The sequence below is a fragment of the Panthera onca genome, chromosome B1, assembly GCF_046562875.1.
Source record: "Panthera onca isolate mPanOnc1 chromosome B1, mPanOnc1 haplotype 2, whole genome shotgun sequence".
NCBI lineage: Eukaryota > Metazoa > Chordata > Mammalia > Carnivora > Felidae > Panthera > Panthera onca.
The window spans coordinates 163,639,968-163,667,025 of NC_138342.1; the positions used below are offsets into that span (position 1 = coordinate 163,639,968).

At 38.8% G+C, this 27,058-nt stretch overlaps 1 protein-coding gene across 5 annotated transcripts; it reads left to right on the top strand.

Moving 5' to 3' along the window:
* The first annotated feature begins 8,738 nt into the window (after nt 1–8,738).
* GOLGA7 (golgin A7) lies at nt 8,739–26,433 on the top strand. Of its 5 annotated transcripts, none has more exons than XM_060653490.2 (6): nt 8,758–8,890; nt 9,100–9,231; nt 14,256–14,408; nt 21,131–21,232; nt 22,303–22,370; nt 25,023–26,433. In XM_060653490.2, the coding sequence occupies exons 2-5, from the start codon at nt 9,121–9,123 to the stop codon at nt 22,339–22,341; spliced, it is 405 nt and encodes a 134-aa protein (XP_060509473.1). In that variant the 5' UTR covers nt 8,758–8,890; nt 9,100–9,120; the 3' UTR covers nt 22,342–22,370; nt 25,023–26,433. The 5 variants fall into 5 exon arrangements, with proteins under 5 accessions (XP_060509470.1, XP_060509469.1, XP_060509473.1 ...); XM_060653489.2 differs by having other exon boundaries at nt 22,308–22,370; XM_060653487.3 differs by lacking the exons at nt 21,131–21,232; nt 22,303–22,370 and having other exon boundaries at nt 8,739–8,839.
* Nucleotides 26,434–27,058: the final 625 nt, after the last annotated feature.

Consider the following 27,058-nt stretch of genomic DNA (forward strand, 5'->3'; position numbering starts at 1 on the left):
ATTAAGCTCAAACTGGTCTGGGTGGTCTGGGCCAGCGGGTGGTCTTGTCAGAGCAGTTGCTATCACTTGCTGGAGGGGCAGCTTTGCTTTCCATTTGCCTGAGTTAAGTGATAAGCTGGGAAGAAGAGCTTAAGAAAAACTGTGGGACAAATGTCTATGATTATAAGCAGGTGGGCAGTAAAGCTCAGGTCTTGCTTGGAGTCTAACTGGTGAAAGATTGACTTCAGCATCTTAAAATCTTAAAAGATTTTTAAAACATATAAAAGAATAAGATGATTGTTTGGAGCTAGCACAGGTTCATGGATCACAGATAGTCTCTGATTCATATTATTATCATTCTTTGGCCAGGGGTACTAGATTCCTAGATGTAGTAAGGATTATATGAGATCATGCATATAGGCTACTCAACCTAGTTCTTGACACTAGTAGCTCAATAAATGATAGCTATTGGTATATTATGTTGATTTCAGCAAGATATTTGACTAACTCTAGTGATATAACAGCAATAATCATAAAAACAATGACCACTACTTCTTATTTATCATGTGACAAACACATCCTAAGTGTTTTACATACAATATCATATTGAAACCCCGCAATTAGGCAAACTGGGTTGAATAGCGTCCCCAAACATTCATGTCCATCAGGAACCTCGGAATGTGACCTTATTTGGAAATGGGGTCTTTGCAAATGTAATCAAGGTAAACCGAGGTCACACTGGATTAAGGTGGATCTTATATCCAATGATTGGTGTCCTAGAAGGAGAAATTTGAAGACATGGAGGAGACAAAAGGGAGAAGTCTGCATAAAGAGACTGGAGTCATGCGGTCACAAGCCAAGGAATGCCATGAATTCTAAGCAGAAGGAGTTAGGGGTCCCCAGAAAAAGAAAGATGAAACATAGCTTTCTTGACACAAAAAAAGTCACTTTGGGCCACTTGGTCGTCTTGTACTCTATGCCTCACCAGCATGACTTGCTCAAAGCCTGTGTCTTACAAGAACTTCCCAAGACGTGTTGAAACTGCAGAATAGACCTCATTAGTTAATTACCTTAAGGGAACAAAAGGCTGTAAGAACAAATAGCCATTATGGGGCCAGGAGAGAACCTAATCCTATCAGGAACAACGTATTGTGGAGAACTCCCAGTGCTGATTCAAAAGTAAAGATTGACCTGACATACATTCTTGAGTTATCTTTGCAGGATCTAAACCCCTTTGAGCACTCAGATACCAGACCAACTGGAGCCAGAGAATTGTTGATGCTGACCTTTGCTAACCCTTGGCACTCTGACAAACTAAGACCTGGACACTGTCATCTTAAGATGATTTTTTACCTCAGTTCCATCCTGAATGCCCCATTGCACAAGCCCCTTCATGAACATGTATGTGCCCTTAGCTTAAAACTTCCCCAGCTTTGTTGTTCAAGAATACACTGTTTTAGGAAATATTCCTAGGGTTCTCCTTTTCTTGTTGCAAGTTAAACGCTCCCTTTTCTTGTTTTTTATCATTTATTTTTTTTTATTTAAGTCCAAGTTAGTCAATATATAGTGTAATAATAATTTCAGGAATAGAACTTTGTGATTCATCACTTACATATAACACCCAGTGCTCATCCCAACTCCCTTTTCCCATTCTTTGGCTTGGTTGTGTCTTCTGGCTCGACATCCACCAAGAGGTGCACCTGTTTCAAGTTAACAGGCTAGTCAACGATCAGAAACTAGAAGCTAAAGGAAGCAAGGAAGGATCCTTCCCTAGAGCCTTCAAATGGAGCAAGTTCCTGCTAACACCTTCATTTTAGACTCTTAACCTCCAGACTGTAAGAAAATAAATTTTTGGCTTTTTAAGCCACCCATTTTGTGGTAATGCCATGGTAACCCTAGGAAACTAATACAGTAGAAATTATTACATTCATTTACAGTAAGGAAACTGAGATGTAGAGAGGTTACACATCTTGGCCAAGGACACAAATCTAGTGAAGTGCAGAACTCACATCCCAGCTCATGTCTATCTGACCCCAAAGCCCATGTTCTTAACATGCAGACTGCTCCATAGATTTACAGCTGGCTTATCTTTTGCCATCCAAGAATGCTAATCAGCATATTGATATCAACATGAAGAGTTCTCTGATGATAATCTTTCTTTCTTTCTTTCTTTCTTTCTTTCTTTCTTTCTTTCTTTCCTTTTTTCTTTCTTTTACTGTTTGCCAAGTAGTGAATATTATTGATAATAGCTAATATTTCTATGTCACTTACAATGTGCCAAGCACAATTTAAGCACCTTATATATATTAACACATTTATTTCTTAACCTCATATGAGGCAAAGGGAAGATTGATTACAAAAATGGTCCCAATTCATGAGGGAGATGAGTGAAATAGGTGAAGGGGATTAAGAGAACTCTTATCATGATGATCACTGAATAATTTATAGAATTGTGAATCACTATGTTATGCACCTGAAGCTAATATAACACTGTATTTAAAAGACAGACAGAAAGAAAGAAAAAAGGAAAGAGAGAGAGAGAGAGAAAGAATTTATAACCATCCCCTCCCTCTTCCACCCTCTTGAGGCCCTCCATGATTTCCCTCTCCATGTCATGAAAACAGGCCCAAGCTGGCCTGCTGGAAAATGAGCTAAGACATTTCAACTAATGGCTAGCCCACCCCCAAAAACAGACCTCCTACTTAATCTGCAGCTCGCCCCAGACAAATGAAGGAGCCTACCTCAGACCAGAAAAACTGACTAGCAGAGCCTAGTTTAAATTGCCAACTTGAGAATTATAAACTAAGTAAATGATTGTAGTCATAGGCCACTTAGTTTCGAGGTACTTTGTTAGCTAGAGGACACAGGTAGGTACAATCATAATAGCGTATTATTATTAGTTTCCTATTTTACATATGAAGAAACTGAGGCCCAGAGAGGTTTAGTAATGTGCCACAATTATAGCTAAAAGAGCCAGGAATTCAACTCAAGGAATCTGGCTCCAGAGTCCATTCTCATGACCACCACAACATCTTCCCTCTCAATCATTTCCATGAAGTCAGGGAAGGATTGCCTTTAAGATCGGCCAATGACACCAAGCCAGGAAGGATGACTTCTTGCCATGGATGCCAGAATCAAGATCCAGAATACTTTCAACAGGCATGACTCAAAATCTATTGATCTTTAAAATAAAACTTCACAGGAAAAAAAAAAAACATATAAAGTCCTGCATTTGAGTTTTTAAAAATACACAAACAAGAGGGAAGGCTTGACTTAAAAGCAGCTCATGTGAAAAATTCAGAGGGTCTAAAGAAACAAAACTGAGTAAAAATCAACCATGTGATGCCCTGCATTGATAAGGGTCTGGTGTTCGAGCCCCAGGCAGTAATACTACTCCTGCACAAGTAGCTGGGAGATAACAATGTCACACCAAAACTCTGTTACAGGAGATAGTACTTAATCTGAGAGGATGGGGAGGGGCACGAGTCTGTGAACTCTTACGATATCTAAGATTTGTCAAAATGTTGAAGAGAAAGTAGATTGATTCTGTGATACTTTGGGGAGAAAATAGAGATCAGGGATTGGAAGTTTTATTGGGTAGAAGAATGAATAATGGTATTCTTCCTCCCATTGCCTCTCCCAGGCTACTTCCAGGGCTTGTTCTTTCCCATCCCTCAGTGAAATCTCCAGCAGACCCCTTAGCTTTCGGGCCCTTTTGATCAACTGAACAGTTTTGTTTCAGTAATTAAAATATCCCTTCAGTGTAACATCAACTCTCCAAGCTCATCTAAACTTAGGGCTTCTCCCTTTGCAACGTGGAAGCTAACAGGACGTTTGGAGACGGATGCTTGGGGCTTAGTCTCTCTTCTTTGCTCCATCTCCTTCCCCAGATTGCCAAGTCACCATGTTTCCTCCTTTCAGGGCAAACCCAAGGGGAAAGGAGATTAGAGACAAAGGGCAAAGTGGTAGATATAGGTGACATCTGGTAATAGTGCCCTCTTGGGGGCAGAAGGACAATTATGTTTCTTTCACAAGCACTTGGGGGTTTCCCCTCAGGTGTCACACTGAGCTCCTTTGACTGAGTCAATGCCTCTCCTCCCATGAGTGGCTTACAGCTTTCCCTGGCCACCACTGTCTACTGGGATCCCTTTGCCTTTCCAGAAGTTCCTCTTCCATTGGATCTCTTTTAGGAAACCCACACCAGTTCCGTACCACATGACCATTGGACCCCTGGAAAATACGTACCTTTGCTGCACCAAAACAGAGAAAGTGAAGCTCCTTCCCAACATAGCCTCTTCAAGTAGGTCACTGGAAAGGGGCAGCTATGGGCACAGCCTCCAGCCTTTAAACATTTCAGGAATGATGTCCTCAAACGCCAGGGAACACACTGAAAGCTCTCAAAATATTAGTCTTGAATTCAAGTGTCTTGAATCCCCTCTAGTTTTGTTTGATAGGAGATACCACAGCGCTCTACTAATCCTTCAGTAAAGAAGGTTCTCAAGGGTAACAGAGAGATGGGTGATGGGCTAATGCAGATAGGGTAGGTTTTTCAATTTCCTAAATAAGTCCATATAGATAGTCAAGTACCCAGCTTAAGCTACTGTTCTTAGCATCTGCTTGGTGGAATTCTAAGTTTCATTGTAACATACCATCTCAGAAGTTACACAGGAGTGGATTTCCCATCAGTAAGAGGTTATCTTCCTAACAAAACAAGTGGACCCAGATCAAACAGCTGTAGTCTACCAGTCTCTAGAATTAGTACTCAAACAGAGGTTGTAGAAGGAATTTCCACACAAAATGGAAGACAGGCAGGTAACATCTAACATCTTCTTTCTCACTCTAGAGTTCAATTATTTCTTTAACAATGTCCATTCTCACAGCTTTTATACATATGTATATATATATATATACACTTTTTTTTTTTAAGAAAGCAATCTCAAGGAGTCACAAAAGTGAGTGCATGATTATGTAGCACACATGGTATTCACAAGTGCTCAGGGCAATTTAAAGGAAGGAAAACTCTTGGTAGAGTATACAGTTTAGTTAGAGAGGATTTGTCTGCCATTATATTACTCTGTACTTTTAAAGAAATTTGTTTCAGGATGCCTGGGTGGCTCAGTCAGTTGTGCATCTGACTCTTGGTTTTGGCCTAGATCATGATCTCATGGTTCATGGGTTTGAGCCCTGCGTCAGGCTCTGCGCTGACAGCTTGGAGCCTGGAGCCTACTTCAGATTCTGTCTCCGTCTCTCTCTGCCCCTTTCTTCTCCTGCTCTGTCTCTGTGTCTCAAAAATAAATAAAATGTTAAAAAAAAATTTTAATAATAAAATACCTACAGGAAATGAGTGACATCAGCAAAATAGAAAAATAGGAGTTTTCTATTGTCTTTTCCCCCAAAGAACACCAATTTTGACAGTCATCCAGGGATGAGAGTGTTTTTGGGTAAGTCTGGGAGTCCAGTGGAGAAGTTCCAGCACACCTTTAAAGGAAAGAAAGAAAGAAAGAAAGAAAGAAAGAAAGAAAGAAAGAAAGAAAGAAAGAATCCAAGACTGGACATATTGAAGAGGATAAAAGGAACAGATTCACTTTGCCTACACCACCTCTCCCCCAAAAGATGCACAGCTAATTGCCAAGAGAGACATTCCCAGCCTGTGATTTCTCCCTCAGGGAAAGTGAGAGCATGTGAAAGAGAGCCCAGCTTCCTCGGCTGCATGGAATGCTGCCAAAGAAAAAAAGGCCTGAAACCATAAAACTCTTAGAAGAAAACACTGGGAGAAGCTCCTTGACATAGGTGTTGGCAATGATTTCTTGAACATGACAACAAAAGCACAGGCAAGAAGAACGAAAATAAACAAGTGGAACTATATCCAACTAGAGAGCTTCTGCAGAGCTAAACAAAACAATTAATATATTTAAAAAGTAATCTGCAGAATAAGAGAACATATTTGCAAACCACATATCTGATAAGGGTTTAATACTCAAAATAGATAAAGAACTCATACAGTGCAATAGCAAAGCATAAGTAAACAATCCAATTGTAAAATGGATTAAAAGATCTGAATAGACATTTTCCCAAAGAAGACACATAATGCCCAACAGGTACATGAAAAGGTGCTCAACATCAGTAATCACCCAGGATATGCAAATCAAAACCACAATGATATAACACCGCACACCTGTTAGCATGGCTTTTTAGCAAAAAGACAACACACAACAAGTGCTGGGGTGGGGGGTGGGGGGCGATGTAGACAAAAGGAAACCCTTGTACCCTGTTGGTGAGAATGTAAATTGGTACAACCACTATGAAAAACAGCATGGAGTTGCCTCAAAAAATTAAAAATAGAACTGCTATGTGGTCCAGCAATCCTTCTTCTGGGTATACATCCAAAGGAAATGAAATCAGTATCTCAAAGACAAAACTGTGCTCCTATGTTAATTGCAGCATTAGTCACAATAGCCATGATATGGAAACAACCTATATGTCCATAGTCAGATGGATGGGTAAAGAAAATGTCATATATAATTATATATATATATATATATATATATATATATACACACACACACACACACACACACACACACACACACACATATATATGTATATAATACATATATATAATAGGTATATTATATGTAATATATATAATACGAATATTATTCAGCCATGAGAAAGAAAACCCTACCATTTACAACAACCTAAAATGAATCTAGAGGACATTATGCTAAGTGACATCAGTCAAACAAAAAGACAAATATTGTATGATCTCAGTGATACGTGGACTCTAAAAAAAAAAAAAAAAAGTCTAACTCACAGAAATAGACAGTATAATGGTGATTACTAGGGGCTAGAGGTCAAGGAGGTCTTACTGAATCAGTAAAAAAGTATCAACTTCAGAGATAAACCCTAGTCTTTAATGCAAAACAGGGTCAGATGATAGAACAGAATAGAAAATCCAGAAATGGCCACATATATACATATAAAAAACTGATTTTTGACACAGCTATAAAGACAATGAAGTGGAGAAAGGAGAGTCTTTTCAACAAATAATGCTGGAATAACTGGATAATTATATGAGGAGAAAAAATGAACTTAAATCCATACCTGTGGTAGGCATAATAATGCCCTTCCCGAGATATCTGCACCCTAATGTGTTCCAAACCCAAGGATATGTTAAGAGAGTGAAAACTCAAGCCACAGAATGGGGGGGGGGGGGGGGGGAAGATTGCAAATTGTATATCTGATACAGGACTATTCTCTAGAATATACAACAAAACTCTCAAAACTCAATAATTGGAAAACAAACACAAATTGCAAAAAAACTAGAGCAAATACTTCATCAAAGAAGATATAGGAATGGCAAATAAGTACATGAAAAGATGTTCAAAATCATTAGTCATAGAAAAATGAAATGTATAACTACAAGAGGATATCTCTATACAAACATGGGGCAACCCTCATATACTATTGGTGTGAATGTAAAATGGTACAACCACTTTGGAAAATAGTTCGACAGTTTCCTAAAAAGTTAAACACTAGATATTTAGCCAAGAGAAATGAAATCATATGTCCATACAAAGACTTGAATATGAATGTCCAATAGCAGCTTTATTTGTAATAGCCCCAAACTGGAAGCAACTCAAAAGTCCATCAACAGATGAATGAATAAACAAACAATAGGAAATCCATACAATGCAATACTATCCAGCAACAAAAATGAATGAATTCATAATAACACAACAACAGATGAATCTCAAAATACTGTCTATGTGAAAGACAGCAAATGGTATGATTCATTTTACGTAAGATTCAAGGAAATGCAAACTAACATATAGTGACAGAAAGCAGATCAGTGCCTGGGGAAAAGGGTAGGGCAGAGGGATTACAAAGGAGCATAAGGAATCTCAAATTTTGAGGGAGATAAATGTTCACAATCTTGATTGAGATGATGAGATGATTTCATGGTTGTATATATATGTCAGAATTTATTACATTGTCCACTTCAAATACATTGTGTTTATTGTATGCTATTTATATTTCCATAAAACTTTTAAAAATACAGTTAGAGAATATTCTTAAAATATATAAAATTCAGGATGAGATAGATAGTGGTGCTAACAAGTTATATCAGCCAGCACCAGCAGACAAGTTTAAGGTGGGGTCTCCTTGGCTGCCTTGCAAAAGTATGCTGAGTTAAGTGAGAGCCCCAGTGGTCAAGGAAATGAGAACTGCTTGTCCTCTCAGGCCACCTGAGGGATGTAGACTGGGGTACTGGATGAAAATCTTGGGGTAGGAGGATCAGTAACACCTCAGAGAATTGGAGGAAGGATGCTGGATGACAAAGCCCAAGCAGGTTCTTTGTCCTCTCTTCCTCCCACCCCTTTGCCAAAAGAAGTCCCTAGGCTTCTGCTTTCTATTTACAAATTTGTGTGAGCAGTTTATTTGGTATAGAGTTGGGTGGTGTCCCACGTGCAAGCTAGGACATCCAATCAAGAGTGAAAATAACACCTTACATCAGTGATCAAAAACTACCTGGACGATGAATAGGGAAATGACACAATGTGACAAGGAAATGACACAACGTGGAAAATCCCGAGTTTTAGACCTCAGCAACCGTCGGCAAGACACCGCGCTCCAAAGTTCTCCCCTTCCCCGCCCCGCCCAGGCTCTTCCTTCCTTATTGACTCCTCCGGGAGGGGCGGGAGGCGGAGTCAGCCTGGGCCCCGCCCGCTGAGCGCGCCTCCACCCCGCAGCGCGCAGCCTCACCAGAGTCGCTTTACGGCCGAGAAGAGGGTGGGTCCTCGCCTCGAGGCAGGACGCCGAGCTGAGGGGCGGGGAAAGAGGTCTTTTGCGGCAAGACGTAAGTGACGGCGTAGGCGGTGCGACTGCAGCTGGAGGGCAGAGGAGGCGGGTTCGTGTTTCCCGGGCCGAACCGGGCTGTGGGGGGCGCGGGGCCTGGGCCGGGGCTGTAGCTAAAGGCCCGCGGTGACAGCATGGGTGAAGGGGAGTGGGGCGGAAGAGGCCTTGGGCTGCTTTGGCCGGTGGGAGGGGGGGGTGGGGGGCTGTCTTTGGTCCAGGCCGGGGATCTGACCCGTGGTTGGTGTCTCCCCGAACCCGCAGCGCGCCCGTCCTGTCCTCGCCATGAGGCCGCAGCAGGCGCCGGTGTCCGGGAAGGTATTCATTCAGCGAGACTACAGCAGTGGCACACGCTGCCAGTTCCAGACCAAGTTCCCCGCGGAGCTGGAGAACCGGGTACGCAGACTGGCTCCCCACACCTGCTCTGGGGCGAGGGAGGGGGACTCTTCAGGGACGGGAGGGAGTATGGGCCGACACCAGACCCGTTTGATGCCTGCCTCGCGGTTCTGAGGAGGGGCAGGCAAAGGAGGTGCCTTGGTCAAAGGAGAGCCACTAAGCAAGATGCGGTGTTTGGAGGAGGACGAATAAAGCCAAGCCCCTGAGTGTGATGGCCTTATAGAACTCGGTGGTGCCGAGTGCCGGGAATCTGTACCCGGCCAGCTGTCTTCTTACCCGGCCGTCTCCACACCTCCACCCGGGTTATTGACAACAGTGATGAGGAACTAATTCCTGAGGTTCCAAGCCACCTAACTCAGCATGTTGTAAACTATGACCTCCTACTTCGCCACGCAAGAGTAATCATCATCATTCTTGTGACTGGCGTTTGTGGCCATTGTGCTGGTCGCACTGCTCAGCAGAAAGGGTTTATTAAATGCTGTGCCAGACAGTTACAGACAGGCTTTCTTGGAACCTGAAAAACCTAGAACAGTAGATCGGCCTGGACAGGGAAATATCTCCGAACAAGGCCTTCAACTTGTTGTTCCCAGTTAAGATCACTGGGAGCCACCTGCGTTTTGATGCTTGCATATTGAAACTGTCCTCAGGATATAGGTCCCTTAGACAACTCTGCACACAGAAATGGAAGAAGGCACTGTTTCCTCTTTCTTAAGAGTTAGGGGGAAAAAATCAGTGAATTTTATTTTAAAAGTACAATGAAGTGAGCATATGTGACTGTGTGTTTTCTTGGGCCCGCATGTGCTCACCTACCCAAAGAAAGATCTTTGGGTCTTGAGCCATGTTACCTTACATTCAGTTTACTTTTCAGAGATCAGTTTCTGGTAAGATGGGAGCAGAGTTTTGTGCTCTTTTCTCCTTGATTGGGAAGTGAGCGACTGAGGTGATGAGGTGTGCTGTGGGTGTGGGAGTAAGAAATACTGGTCATGGGATAAGTGGGTGTAGATGATTCTGTGCTAGAGAAATGTGTAGCAGTCCTTTAAAATCAGCTTGTAACAAGGTAGGTTGTTCTACCTGATTGCCAAGTTTGGGAAATCAATGTATATCAATTATAGTGTCCTTCAACACTGTGGTCAAGTTAGTGACCCAAGTATGTTTCTTTAAATGCAAATGAAAGATCAGATATGCTTTGCTTTTCTTTCTTTCTTTTTTTTTTTTTTTTTTTTTTGAATGTTTATTTATTTTTGAGAGAGAGAGAGAGAAACAGAGCATGAGCAGGGGAGGGGCAGAGAGAGAGAGGGAGACACAGAGTGGGAAGCCGGCTTCCAGGCTCTGAGCTGTCCGCACAGAGCCCCCACACGGGGCTTGAATCCCACAAACTGCGAGGTATGACCTGAGCCACAGTAGGACGCTTAATAAGACTGAGCCATCCAGGTGCCCCAGATCAGATATGCCTTTTAAAGAAGATTTCATATTAGTTTGTCTGTGAAATGCCACATAAATGCTACAGTTTATCATTGCAATGTTATGAGTTAACTCAGCTTGACACTGGCTGGACATTTCCACTGTGGTTTGAAGAGGTAGAAATTGAGCACGATGCCTGCTGGCTAGAGCTACCAAATGTTTTTTTTTTTTTTTTTTTTTCTTTAAATAATTTAACATCACAGTTAACATACATGTTTTCTGTGTTAGGGTTTGTATGAAATGGATCAAATGTTTTATTTGCAAGCCTCTTATGGAAAGTCTGATGTACACTATTTATGTACTTTCAAATCATAGTGTAAACTATACACTTACTTGGATGTTACAAGATTTCTTTGTTTAAAGGTTTTAAAGTCAAACTTCTAACTCATAACTAAGCCAAATATATGTATGCAGAAACACATTAGCCTTCCACTCTGTGTGGTAGAGCCTTTATTTTATAGTCTGAATACAGAAACACAATGTAGTCACAGTACTCCACTGATTTTTATAGAAAATTGATGTTTCTAAATTCTGGAGGCCTTTTTACTTCTTTGACTTCAGATTATAGACCAGAACTGCTTATGACTCTGAGTACTATACGGAGTGTTATTTGGTGCTGTTCAATTGTGTCTTTGAGGGATTTTTCTTCTTTTTTTCTTTTTAAATGTTTGGGTTAAAACACTAGTTTATGCTTTAAACTGCTTGGGAGAGCTTTTGATTTTCCTTTTAATGTGTTGAAATCAAATTTAAATTACAGGTTTAAATTTTCCTTGCTTTGTTTGATGGAAAATTGGAAGGTTTCTGTCTTTGTTTCTCTACTCCTTACCCTAGAAGTTGTACTGATTGCTCTGCCACTGGGGCTGATTTTCCTTTTGTGAGAACATCACACTTGGCAATTTAATAGAGGAAGAAACTAATATACAATGTTTTGTATTACTTTAAAGCAACACACACACACACACACACACACACACACACACACACACACACAGAGGCATTTGTACCCTTTAATCTGAGAGTGAGGGCACGTTCTGCCTGTTAACAAGTTTACTTTTTCCGTTGCCTGTTAGAATGTAATACTTTGATGCTTAAGTACTTTGTTGCCAGGACAATTCTTAAAAAAAGCCTTAGTCTAACTTTAGCCAAAATACAGACATCTAGACACCCTGGGTCTGGGTAGGAGAGAAATGAGTCAACTATAATTGAAGCATTTGTTCCCCTACATACCTTTAAAATATGTGTTTGCATCTGGTTCATAGAAATTACCTTTGACTTGTGATCACTTTAAGCTTCAGCCCCATGCTTTCTACCACATCATTCAACAAGAAACAAAATTTCTGGGAAAATGAGTCTGATTCCTATTTCCATTCTGATTTTCAATGTTTATTAGTCCAAATTTATGTTGGGCTCCCACTTCACAAATCTCCCAATTTTGTCATAGCATCTGTATCAGTCTTCAGGTACCCAAGAGAGAATACTGAAAGGTATTTTTCATAGTGAAGGGAGTGAAAGAAAAATGCCCACATTTGTTCTGTTGAACCCTCATATGTTAGGTCCTTTGCTCTTGCTGCTGTCTACCATGCTGTTTACCTTTTTTCCCCTTTCCTTTTTTAGTAATCTTTCAAAGAAATTCCTGACTTTTTAAATTTCTTTTTTAACCTTTTAAAAAAGTCCTTCATGTTGGTGGGTTGGTTGGTTTGTTTTTCTTTAATGATCTATGATTTGTTTCCATCCTATAAAGCATTACTGTCTTGGAATAGCTTTTTTAAGAATTCTTGTTTCTAGTATGATCAGTAATTCTGATCTGAAAGAAGATGTTTCTGGGTTGGAGCCCATGGTTTTGAATCACAAAGCCAAAGAAATGTAAATAATTCATGGAACCTTCCTTATCAGATCATAACATTTAAGTAAATCAATTGTGAGTGTTTGAAATTATTTAGACTTTTGTGGATTTGCTGATGTGACAAACTGAAGGTGTTATTTTAGGTATAATTGGGTAAAGATAACAATTTGTTACAAATATTTATTTGCAGAGTGAATAGAATTCATTTTCAGGGAATGAGAACTCTGACGTCAATTCTCCAAATGACCGTTCTTCAAGTGGCGGCTTCCCACGCCATCTCTGCCCATCCAGCCCTTTTCAGAAACTCTTAATATTCTAGGAAATTAAAAGTAGTTCCTATTGAAAAAGCAGGAGAGCCACCACCATTTTAAAGTTCACATTAAAGTTTTTCATGCCGTTGGCTCACCACATCCTCACAGTTTTTCCACGCTCAGAACAAAACAATGATCACAACTGCCTCTAACCTAAAGGGTTTTAATAGCTTAAGGATGATGACCATAAATTGTTTTACATTTTAAAAAATTATGTTCGTGGGACTGTTTTGTCTCAAACTGTATATTGAAGTCCTTTGACTTTTTTCTGAGTCTATATGTATAGACTTCATAAAGGAGAGAATTCATATGTAAGGAGTTACTCTACTCGTTTCAGGAATAAGGGAGTTTGTGTGAGAGGGGCCCTATAGTAAGGACAGATAAGTTGTCCTTTGTTGTCAAGAATGATAGTGTGGCATGAAATACTCTACTAATGGGATGAAAATCCTAGGGTAGAGCACTGAGATGTGAAAGTACTGTTAGCAGAAGAAAGTGAAAGCAGATGATTAGAGTGAAAATGGAAGACAATGGTAGTATTAGGGTCAATGTGAGATAATGGTGTCACTGAATAGAAGGGTAACAGGAATGACTTGGTGTGAAGAATTGTGTGATAGTTTGAGATTTTGCCTTGTTCAGTGTGAGCTTTTAGTAAATTCCAGTGTTTAGGGACTCAATTTAAGATTACCTGCTCTGAGAGAGAGAGGCAAACCAACTTACAGGTGATGGAGAGTAAGGAGTGCACTTGTGATGAGCACCAAGTGATGTATGGAAGTGTTGAATCACTATGTTGTACACCGGAAACTAATATTACGTTGTATGTTAACTAACTGGAATTTAGATTAAAAAAAACTTTAAAACAATAAAAAGATTACCTGTCCTTTCCAGATAAAGAGAACTTCTCCTTCCTTTTGTGCTCCCGCCATACTTTATATATGTGCCCACTGTAGTACTTTATCAATTTATTATGTCTTTATGTTTACATACCTGTTCTGCTTACATGACTTGTCAACTCCTGGAGGACTGAGTGTCTTGTTCATCTTCCTCAAAGGCCTGTCCTAACATCTGATGATAGGTGCTCAGTAAATGTGAATATAAGTGAATGGAAAATGGAAGGATTGTATAATTTTATTAAGTTACTTGAAACTCAGTATAGAGAATAAAGAGACACCATACTGAGCCTTGAAGATATCCAGTGTCCATAAGAGGGATAAGATTTAAAAAAAAAAAAAAAAAAAAAAAAAAAAACTAAGCAGTTTCAGTAACATAGGTCCTGATTTAATCATCCAGGAGGTTTGCCAACTATTAGATAAGAATGTTGACAGAACAGCAGAATCAATTAGTGATAGCCAGCATTAGTGAGTGGCTGATCTTTTTTCCAAAACTTACTTTAAATTCTTTTTTCCATACAGATTGATAGGCAGCAGTTTGAAGAAACAGTTCGAACTCTAAATAACCTTTATGCAGAAGCAGAGAAGCTTGGGGGCCAATCATATCTTGAAGGCTGTTTGGCTTGCCTAACAGCCTACACCATCTTCTTATGCATGGAAACTCATTATGAGAAGGTGAGCCAACCTTTGTTTTCACAAAATCTCTTGAAATCATAAAAAAGGTGAATTGATATATCCATGTTTATAACAGTTGCCATAAAATTTCAAGGGCATTTATAATAATAATTCAAATTCTGTCATTGCTCCTGTGTAGAGAGCACATAGTAGAGATTCCTGAGTCTTCAGAAACCAGTCAAAATTCATCTGTTAACATAGAGTTGACATACCAATGTTCAAATTGACTTACACTTAAGATTGTAGAAGATCTGTATTCTCATTCTATCTAGCTTTTTGAGAATCCTTTTACTTTTTTCCCCAAGTCTCTGTCTTCAGTCTTATCCTCCAGCTTGAGTTCTTCTCTTTTCTTTCCAACTGCCTGCTAGACCTGGAGGTGCCAGCTTGTCAATGTAGATGTCCAAAAGGCAAACCTCACGCCTCCCCATTTTGTTTAATAACACCCTTCCTTTTTCAGTACCATCTTTAGGTGTGGGGGATGAAGAAGAGGGAAAAATTTATCAGTTGTCAAAGACTGAAATATCTGCCATTTTCCCATTCATTAACTTTTCATGATTTCTTCTGCCAATGCTCTAATGTACGCCCTTATTACCTCTTAGACTGTCGAAATAGTGTGATGAGTTTCATTTCTTCCATTCTTTCACTTGTCCAAACCATCTATTGCTGCCTTCATGGACACTGCATTATTTCCTCTAGCACTCCTATAAATTCGGAGGCCTCTCCTGGCTTCCCATTCACTGCCAGTGAGTAGAGCTCAAGCCCTTTCTCCAACTGACCTCAGGCCTCCCTTTCCAGCTTTCTCCCGCCCCTTTCTCACTGTATCTTTTGGCCAAACCCGCTTCCTCGCTGGGCACCAAGCATACCCTCCTAGGTTTTCCTCCACCTATAGTGCCACTCTCCCTGTGTTCAAGTCTCACCAAACCCTTAGGTGCCTCTGTCCTGTAACCTTTCCTTACTCTTCTAATTAGTATCTTTCTGACCTATGTATCCCCGCATTTTATTTATGTCTCTTTTCCTGGCACTTACCTCTCTGGACTTTTGAATGTAGCAGTTTGCTTTCTTATTTTCCCTTTAAGTATGTATTTTTCTTGAGGTCAAGGACAGTGCCTTAACTGTTTTGTGTCCCTCTTCATGCATAACACCATGCCCTGGGTGCATTAGGTGCTCACTGAATATGTATTGAATGAATTTAAGTCAATCAGAGTAAACCCCTAATACATCGTTTAATTTTGAGCATGTTTAGCAACTGAAATGCTATACGGGTATCTGTACTATACCCCACGCAACAGAACTGTCCCCGTGGTTGTCTTGCACTCTGTGTAGTAGAGAGCAGAGAGTTGCAGCTAAATTATTTTTGTGAGTTACTGGCTGGAGATGCTGCCATATTCATTAGCATCCTGACGTGAATTGTGTTAGTTTTACTAAAAAGGGTATATCTAAATAACTAAATTAGTTGTTATATTTTTCTCCATATTATACAGAGAACCAGCCAACTTTCATTCCTGTTTAATATTCAAAATCAGAAGTTGTAAAGGATCAGTATCAGCTTTCAGTCTGTGTTTTGTCTTAGCAGCTTCTCTTTAATAGTACACTTGCTGAGTGAAGGGACAAGGGTTTCATTCATTTGATAAATATTTATCGAAAGCCTACTATGTGCTAAACAATGCACAGGGGATATAATGGAATAGGACAAACATCGTTACTGACCTTGTAGTATTTATAATTTAGTGGTAACAACTGATGTTAAGGAAACAAAACCAACTAAATTATTAATGGCAATAAACGTCTTGAAAAAAACAAACTTTCCCATGATAGAAAATAATAGGAGAGACCTAATTTAGATTGTGTGGTCAGAAAAGGCCACTGAAATGGTAACATTTAAGCTGCTAAGTGAAGGCTACAAATCGTCCAGACCATTCAGGCAGAGAGATGGTAAATAAAAAGGCCCAAAGAGCATGATGGGTCCTGGGAATTGTAAGAAGGCCAGTGTGGAAGAGAGGGGCTGTAGGTGAATTTGGAGAGGTAAGGAAGGAGCTGTGTCATGTAGGAGTGTGTAGTCCATGGAAAGATATTCAGACTTTATTTTCAGTGCAGGGGGGAAGCTATTTCAAGGTCTTAAGCGGGAGAGTGATATGATCAGATTTTCATTTTAAAGCAATTTCTTTGCTCTGGAGGGAAAAAAAGATACAAAAGTGGAAGTAGGGAAACCAGGTACAATGCTCCATAGAAATCCAGACAAGAGATGACGATAGCTTGGACAGGGAACAGAGCAGTAGAGATAGAAGGAAGTGAACAAATTCAAGGAATATGTTGATAGTAGAACCAAGATTGAATGAGAAGCTGGATGTAGGAGGGGAGGGTAAGGCTGAATTCATATGGATAGAAACTAGGTCATCCGGGGATGGTCATTTAAAGAAGTATGTAATATTGCCAATTTAAAGTAGAATTACATCCTCCAGAGAGAGTATTTTGTTCAAGCCTGGTAGAGTTGTCATTTCACTACATTTCACATTTGTTAATACAATTTCAGTTAGCTTTTATTTATCCATGTGCATTTACTGAAATAGATACAGAAACCTCCTTCTAATATCAGTTGTAAAAAGAAATGGGTAATTGGGTTCCAGCCAACTCATTCACTAATTATAGGATCATGGACAAATTAATCTGAATTCTTTCAACTATAAAATGGGTATTAGAATTAATGTATTTCCTTACATATGGTAGATGCTTAATAATAAATAGTGTTTTCTTAAGATAAATATAAGGGGCACCTGGCTGGATCAGTCAGTAGAGCGAACGACTCTTGATCTTGGGGCTGCGAGTTCGAGCTCTACGTTGGGTGTGAAGATTACTTAAAAATAAAATCTTTAAGGGGTACCCGGGTGACTCAGTTGGTTGAGCATCTGACTCTGGATTTTGGCTCAGAACGTGATCCTGGGGTTGTGGGATCGAGCCCCATGTTGAGCTCTGCACTGAACGTGGAGTCGGCTTAAGATTCTCTCATTCTCTCTCTCTCTTTCTCTCTCTCCCTCTCTTCCTGTGGCCCTCTCCTTGCACAAGTGTGTGCATGTGCTCTCTATCTCTAAAATAAAATAAAAATAGAGATATTATTATAAAAATAAAATTTTAAAATAAGTGAGAATTTAGTGTATATACATATATACACATACACTAACTTAAGTGTTTACATATATACACACATACATGTTTTAATCAGGTATTTGTGAACTCATATACAATTTTTTTTCAAATATGAGTAATCTTTTTTAGCAGCTGCTGGCTTATTTAGCTGCTAAAACATTTGGTAGCTTTTAATTAAAATCCCTTTGACTGGGGGCACCTGCCTGGCTCAGTTGGTAGAGGATGCAACTCTTGATCTCAGAGTTGTGAGTTCAAGTCCCACATTGGGTGCAGAGCCTACTAAAAATTGATTAATTAAAATTAAAATATATATATATATATATCCCTTTAATTACTAGTCTTGAAAGGCAGTTCTCGGTATCAGAAATAAAGTGGAAATTGATCCTAATATATGTTTTCACTTGGGTTCATAGGCAATATAGAAGGCACTACTTTATATGTCTAACCAAAGTTTCTTTTTACGGGGTTTTATAAAGCAAGTAAAGACCAAATAAAATTAGTCAAGAAACCAAAATTTAAGGTGTGGCTACATGTTTTAAGTAGGTGATTTTACTGGACAATGAATAACTAGATCACGCAAAGTGAACAGCTGGAATGGTCCTAATTAAGATATAATGTATTTATACTTTCAAAAGAAAAATTTTAAATGTATATTTGTAGTTTTGATAAAATGATAAAAGTGTAAGAACAGCTGCCTTCTCCCTCCCTCCAGTTTGTCCCTTAGGAATTTCTGTGCTATTATTTTCTACTTTATGAAAGAACAGGCTTGAGTCATTTAGTCGGTATTGTTTTAAAGACTAAAATTTTTAACCTACAAACAGAAAGCCTAATATAATAGTACTTACGCTTTGTCATGTGGGTTAAATTTTTTGAAATTGTAAATAAGCCTTTTAAAACTCACTAGAACAATCATGCTTTTTTCCCCTGTAATGTGCTATTTATTGATTTAAAATGAAGATAAAGACTTCAGTGTTATTTCTCTATTGTTGCTGGCCATTATAATTGGGGAACAAATGGGCTTGTAGAAGCTTCTCCTCTCAGTAGCTGTCTGCCTGGTTCATAACATCCTTTCTGCTTATGTGCTGTAATCTGTAAAAGGAACAAATTAGAAGGAACTTAGATATTTTCTGAAAATACTAAGATCCTGCTGTTCTTGCTTAGCCGCACTTAGGATAGTTTTTCTTAAAGGTCTGTATTTCTTCTTGGGGCTTTCTCCAGTTTAATATTCTCAAGGAGGATAATAAATAGTCTTTGCTGAGGTTGGATTGTCTTCAGCTTTGTAAATATTACACAGATTGAGGTTTTGTTGAGGGTTTGAGGATAACAGATAATTTTGTCCAATATTCTTGTTTGTTTTGACATTGATTTACCAAAAATAATAAACTGTGAGCAAAACGTCAACATAAAGTTTCCTAGGAGTGAGCATGCTGATTTGTCCTGCCTGGGATGCAGTGTGAGTTTACTCATGTTAAAGCTTTCTTGTTGCTGAAGAGACTAAGACAGTCCTGCCTTCCCCAGAGCAATATTAAGAGGATTTGGAGCTTATGCAAAAAGAAGACATTGTTTTGTTTCTGAACTGATACCTAAGTGCACATGAATGTTATTAAAGTTTAAGTAAAAACTTTGCACATCAAAGTTAATGCTTGAATCAAATAAAGGCATGCTATTTCTTTGCCCGTAACCTGTGCCCAAGGAGTGAGGGAGGAAAGCTGTTCTGAAGGAATCCTTTCTTTGCAACCAGCCATGCAGACGCTTTTCTGACTGCCACCCCCTAGTGTAAAGGTACTGGAGTGAGGGTACACCGACTCTCCAATTTCCAGTTCTGTCAGATAAGCTGGGAAAGAAATTGGACAGAAGATTGAGCGTCCTGACTTGGGCACCTTTATGGGCTACTTCCTTACATTTGTTATTTTAGCATGATTGATAAACTGATAAAATGTACCTAAGATTTTTTTTGCCCATAAAGACCAAGCATTACTCAGGTTCTTTGTGAGTTGAAAATAGAATGATATTTGTATTACTTCAGGTAATTAGGTTAAAAAAAAAAAAAAATTCTTTAGAAGTGGTATTTTTTAAGTTTTTTCTTTTAATGTTTATTTTTCGAGAGAGAGCATGAGTTGTGGAGGGGCAGAGAGCGAGGGAGACAGAATGTGAAGCAGGCTTCAGGCTCTGAGTTGTCAGCACAGAGCCAGATGCAGGGCTCGAACCCACAAACTGCAAGATCATGACCTGAACCGAAGTCAGACACTTAACCGACTGAGCCACCCAGCTGCCCCAGAAGTGGTGGTATTCTTAATTCACTACTTAACCCTGCAGACTGTTCTTTTAATGATATCATGCTCTTTTAGAACATGAGATTGTAGTATTCCCAAAGATGTAACTTGAATGAATTTATTTAAATTTCACTTTCCTTCAGTAAGAAAATCCACTATACAGACTACCTAGTGTTTAAAATTCTAAATCAATTTATACGAAAGTACCTAAATTGTAACATCCTAATTTTGTTAGTTTGCCCCGGTGCATTGTAGACCCACTCTTAAATTGTTTCTTAATTTCCAACTATTTTCATACAGTTCTTTTTCCCCTTTATGTTGTGATTGCGCTTATCTGTGACTTTATTGTATTCTGGTAGTATGAATTTAAGAAAATGTATAGTAATTAACTGGATCAAAGCCTTTTTGAACATTAGAGCCAAAAAAGGGTTATTATGATGACTTTGAATCTGAAATAAAACATGTAACTCTTTGATTTTGTATATAACTTTTAAGATTTATTTTCCCCTAGCTTATCGGTCTCAAAATTGCCCTTATTAAAGCTGGAGATTTGGCAATTTCCAGAAGTTCCTTTGTATCCTATCTGGTTTTTGTCTGCATTTGCTTTGACTTTTACAACCTTAATGCTAAACTTATAAATTGAAGTTCCCATCGAGGACACAAGAGCAAACTACAGAGTAGCACTATATGCAGACACGGAAATGATGGAAGACACTTGTCATCAGAAACTCCATAGCCACTGACAGTCACGTGCTTTACAAAGGAAATAAACTTTTCCGTTTTAAACTAACTGGGCTATCTTCTATCTTTTGTTATGGGCTAACTTTGTATCATTACTTACAATTGATGAAAACATACAAACAAGAGAAACAGCAGTTCTTCAGTGTTAAAGGGGACGGAAGGCCAAGAACTACTCTTGGTATTAGAAGGTATCACACTGACAACACCTTATGAGTGGGAAAGGGAAAAGTACAACTAACTTTTGTGTATGTGAGCATCCACTTATTTCTCTGTATCCAGGATTGAGATGACAGGGGGCAGGGAGGAGGGGCCGGCACTCATGCTTTTGTGTGCATTTGCACTTTCACCGTATTGAAGATAACTTGTGACTCGCCGAGTCCATCAAACTGTGCTGAATGTTGTGTACAACTGGTGTGTGCCACATACTCAGAGCTGTATCCCTCCATATGAATATCTATTTCTGATTTTGAAAACTAATTCCACTGCCTGAGTATTTGGAGATCCAGCTGCTACTTAAGGTAAAATCTGATGATGACATAAAAAGCTGTGGTGTTTCTTTTCTGTCAGGTTCTGAAGAAAGTGTCCAAATACATTCAAGAGCAGAATGAGAAGATATATGCTCCCCAAGGCCTCCTCCTGACAGATCCCATTGAGAGAGGACTTCGAGTTGTATCTTTTTAGTCCAGATCATAAGGTCTAAATATCTATAAAAAGAAAATTTTGACGGTACTCTTGGGCATCACCTGGAGAGAATTTAACTCCTTTCTCATGTATTTATTTGCCCTAGGAATCTTCTGTGTGAATTGCATACCTACCATAAGCCTCTTGTCTCCAACATTTTTCTTAAAGCAAGTCTCCTTCCTTTGCAATTGTGCAGGTCTCTGGATTGTTTAATATTCTGGTTACCGTCTTTCTTGGTGGTTCTGAGGGCATCTTGTAGTAATAATGGGGGTGGTATGAGTAATGCATTTCAGCTGCAGAAACTCTGAACCTATAGCCTCTTTGAAATGCATAAACTCATAATGTGTGGTGAGACTTGTCATCCAAATGAATTGCAGTTCCATGGGGGTTCATCTGACTAGTTGAAATCAGTTACAGCTGCCAGATGTATCATTTCATTACCTTTGACATACTGTGCATATTTTTAGAGGCAGTAAGCTTTGAAACTCACTAAGTGAATTTGGTAAATAAAATTGCAAGAAAACTAATTTAACTTGATAACTGGAGTAATGAGTAAAATAAATTTTTTTAAAAACCTAGGTCAGATAATCCCAGGCCTTCCAGCTGATAATAATTTCAGCAGTTTTATTATCTTCCACAGCAGTGGTTCTTAAACTTTTAGAGGTCATGAACCCTCTCCCAGGAAAAAGTTATTAGCAAATAATTTCAGGGCATTTTGAACCCCTGAATTCATTACCTCCTTCAGTTCTCAGCCCAGAACCCTCTAGCTTCTACACTATAGCATCTTTTTCCAGAATTTTTTTTTTCTTTCTTCAAAAAATAAATAATCAGTGTTTGAGAGGGAGGACATGTGGAGTACTGCAGGCAGTTACATTTCTTGAAGTTTTTGGCAAGATGGAGAAAGCATCATGTTTAACTTGGGTAGGAGAAATCCTTAATAATTTAAAAATGAGCAAAGCGAATTGACAGCAAAGTCTGCACAGATCACACACACCATCTTGCCATGGTCCCCTTTTATATGTTCCATTCTACAGTGTGTTTTCTTAACAGCCATGCTGTTTAGATTGAAATCACCATTTATGAAGACAGAGGCATGAGCAGTGGGAGATAAACCATCGAATTAAAGGTAAAAATAAAATTATATGACGTATATGCAGTTTTTATCATTTATAGCATGCGTGAATTTTCTTTCCTGCATGGTAAATAAATCTTTAGATTATGGCATAGTCCCTATTTTGGCTTTATATTTAAAATGTGTATTTAGCCCAAATTCCGTTTGGTGATCTAGAATTTAATCCTGATTTTTTTCCCCCTGTACTATTTTCAGACTGGTTTTCTTACTTTGTTTTAGGGCATGTTTTGGTTTTTTTTTTTGGGGGGAGAGGGGTTCTTGTTTTAGTATTTCAAGGCAATCCTAGACATTCAAATAGTTGGATTTTGTATATAAAAATCATTTCAGTGATTGCCCTGCCCATATGATGAATGGCTTTAATAACCAAAGAAACATTTCAGAGTGGAGGGGGAGATTCTGAATATTTCATTTATTTAAGTGGCTTCATTGCCCTGTAGAAGAAACCATACCCCTAGTGGGTAGAACCATAAATGTAATTCTTTTGTTTAGAATATTTATGTTCTTCTATATCCATATAATGACTCTGAATAAGTGAGAAATACATTAGTTAATACTGATGGGAGTCTGTAAGCAAATCACGTGGAAGCCTAGTACATGAGCATAGCCTTCTAAGTAACAGAAAATCGTACCTCATGGTTTCTGCTGATTTCAGTCACGCACACTTTCTGCAGTGCTCTGCTACCGTACTTTCCTGATTGGCCGTTTGCAGGTATGTGTCACTAACTCACAGCACAGAAACAGATGCTACCAAAGCAGACATACTCTTCCTTCCAGGGCAACAACAATAATAACTGCCACTTTGAGAGCACCTGCTTTGTGCCAGGTATTATACAAATGGTATTTCTCATTCTTACAAGAATTCTGCAAAGTATTTTCTCCATTTCACAGATGAGCAAACCAAGGTACAAACAGATTATATGGTGTTCTCAAAATCATTCAGTTTAACACATTTTGGGATATGAACCCAAGCCTGATTGACTGGAAAACCAGTTTTTACACCATACTTCGTATAAGTACTTGCAGCAGCAGAAACATGGGGAAAGGGAAGAGTTCATCAGATTATTGTTTATCTTCCCCTTTTCTTTTTCAAGACTTTCTTTCAAAATACATTTTGTCTGCCCCTGCACAATTTATCAAACCCTATAAACCAACCAGCATTCCAAGGCTGCCGCCTTTTAGCACTAGTGAAATTGTCACCTGAATTCTTTGACTTTGAAAGCCGAAAATCTAAATAATGACATCCTCTGCCATGTGTTTCATTTCTTTTAAAAAGGGCTTGTTTGGGAACACTTAGTGTTACTTGTTCATACACTTTCTCGTGTACAATTTCCAAACTGGCATTTCTCAGTTGAGCAACCGGGAACCTTAAAGTGTGGTTTTTGTTATGTGCCATTGGAATAAGTTTATTTTATCAATTGCAGCTGTGTTGACTTGGCACAACCCATTTGTCATGACTCGTTTTGCAGCTATTATTGCTAAATATAATGTCTTTCTGAGGTGGTGTGGGGTTTTGAGCAATTACACACCAGAGACTAATCTATCAATAGTTAGGCAACTGTGAAATTTTGAAATGGGAAAGATTTACTTTAGGAACTTCTGGATAGTTTCATGAATGCAAATATTTTTGTTCAATTTGGTTTTTAGAGCTGTGTGTTCCTCGGGCCAGGATCTAGCATGGGCTGAGGTCTTGGAGGAGGGGGAGAAACTGTAAGAATAATTAATTCGATTCTGCCATTTTTCTTAAGTCTCTAAGTTTTCTGCAGGTTGAAGCATTATATGAGAGCTAATGATTTTAACAACAACAAAAAAAGAAAATACACAAATCATGGAGATGGCCTTTATTAAAAAAACACTTAAAATATCTTTATTAAAGATTGATGGTGTTTTCTCTTTGGATTATCTTCTTTATTTAAAAAATTGGAATGTATCATTCTGTCACAATAAATTAGTGATGATAAAAATAGCTAACTTTTGTTGGTGTTTATTATGTGCCTGCACTATTCTAAATGCTTAATTTTAATCATCACAACAACACTACAAAGTAGTAGTATTATCCCAGTTTTTTCAGATGAGGAAACTCAGGCACAGAGAACTTAAGTTACTTATCTAAAGCTAAAAACTAGTAGGCAGCAGTTGAGGCAGCCTGGCCCCAGATTTGCTACTTCACCCTGTGCTGTACTATATTTTATGGTGTGATTGGTCAGAGATTGAAATATAGAGGGCTTGGGGTGCCTGAGTGACTCAATTGATTAGGCTTCTGCCTCTTGGTTTCAGCTCAGGTTATGATCTCACAGTTCATGAGTTCAAGCCCCATGTCAGGCTCCATGCTAACAGTGCAGAGCCTGCTTGGGATTCTCTTTTTCCCTCACTTTCTGCCCCATTCGTGTTCATTTGTTTTCTCTCTCTCTCTCTCAAAATAAATAAAAAGAATCATCCTTCTTAAAAAAAGGAATAAGAAATATACAGGGCTTGCATTTCTGGACTGCTGGGCTATGTACTTGCTTAGTCAATTAGTACAGATCCAAGTATTCTGTTAGATAGACCGTAGCGCACTTATTAGGACCTCTGATCAGTTGGTGTGAGAGACTTGTTTTAGAGGTTATTTTTAGCATCCCTTTCTAAAACTCCTCCTTTTCCTAACTACAGATCCCTCCTCCAGCTGGGACCCTCATCTATCCACTGGCCGATCACAGAGTGTCCCCTACCTCCTCTCCAGAGCATCATTCCTTTGTATCTGCTGCCAGAGCCACGGTGCCATTTACTCCAAGGACTAACTTTCTAAAATTCCACACCTGGAGTGACCTCTGGTCACTCAGCATCCACTTTGTGTCTCCAAATTGTGTAGGACTCTGTAATCTCTTAATTAGTTTCTGAGAAAACATAATGAAGCATTTCACTTTTTTTATTCAAAGCCGTTAATAAAATAAGCCGTTGGTCAGCCCAACACAAAATTCATTTCTTATCTGCCACCAGGACAGTGGTTCTCTCATTCCTGGGGCCAGCTTCCCAGGTGGCTTGAGACTTCAGCGAGTCCCATCTTAGCCAGTGTTCAGTCTTATTTCCCCCAAATTCAGAAAATGCTTTTCTCCGGGATTTTGGTGAAAGGTAGGCCGTGTCTGTGGTTTTGCTAACGCATCTCCCAGATCTCATAGACCTACCGGTTTTGCCATGGCCAAAATCTTAAAGATCTATTTCTGCTGTTCAGTTTCTCCAACGGAAGCTCATTGGAAAAACAATGTATAATGTTACTTGTTCTATTATAACAGTTATTCCTAATTAAAACAGTATTTAATGCAATTTCCAGTTATTTTTCTTTGGAGAATTTTGTTATTGCATTACCTTGAATGTTGGGAAGATGTAGTATGTGTTGCGTGTTCCTTACAAAAATAAGTAAGCACAATAAAGTGGATGCTAAACCATCAAACACATAAATGTCCCTGCTGTGTCCCTGAATGTGTAATAAGCAAGTATAATAAATATTTTAATTATAGTTTTGTTATAAATATAACTTATGAGAAAAAAATTTGATAGGAATAATACCGTATATTGCTAATTTTTAACTGTCCCTACTGGCAAACCTTATGATTCATAGACTTTTCCTCATATACAGTATTCAGTGCACAGAAATCTTAGGATTGGTTCAAGTACAGTAAGTTCAGTGATTTCCAACTAAAACTCTCAAGTCCGAGTTCGTGTTTATAGTTCTTCTGGCTGTATGTTCTTAGTGTCAGGGTTTCTTATGCCCTCCATTCATCTTCGGGGTTTTGAGAGCACTGTATTTGCAAGAAAGTTAAGAGATATATTAGGAAAGAATGAAACAGTTAAAAGTTTTACTTTCAGAGATACTGTAGGTGCTAATACTGGATTTAATCTTTCAGATTTAGTTTCTTTTATGGATCTGTTATTCAGTAAATCCCATCAGTCTGTGTAATATTTTAATTGTATAAAATTCCTTTGTTACTTTATAGCCTGTGATAGTGTATCTCTCTGCCTTTTAAACCTGTTGCAATAACTTTGCTGAAATAATAACACATTAGTAAAACTTTTCTTAAACAAATTGTCTCTGTGTCGTATTTGTTGTGATTTGGTAAAGTGATACAGTATTAAATTTGGCAGATAGATAATACTTGTAGAATCTGTGTAGACGATTTTTAAACACCTTACATTCATCACACTTTTCAGTTTATATGCTTTATCTCATAAGAGGCAGATATTTCAGCTAAATATAAACACCAAGAAATAGTCCCTAATAGTAAAAAATGTATTCGATTAAGGAAATAAAAGTTTAGGATGTTTGGGGTGCCTGGGTGGCTCAGTCGATTGAGCGTCCAACTTCGGCTCAGGTCATGATCTCACAGTTCATGGGTTCAAGCCCCACGTTGGGCTCTGTGCTGACAGCTCAGAGCCTGGAGCCTTCTTCGGATTCTGTATTTCCCTCTCTCTCTCTCTCTCTCTCTCTCTCTGCCCCTCCTCCACTCCTGCGCGCGTGCGCGCGCGCTCTCTCTCTCTCTCCCTCTCTCAAAATTAAACATTTAAAAAATTTGAAGATTAGGATGTTTCATTAGGAAAAAATCAGTTATTGTTAGCTATCTTGGATCATCTGATGACTGTTTTTAAAATGAAGTGCATTTGTAGAGAATAACTGCTTATATAGTCCATATTCTGATTTTTGTGAAATTATT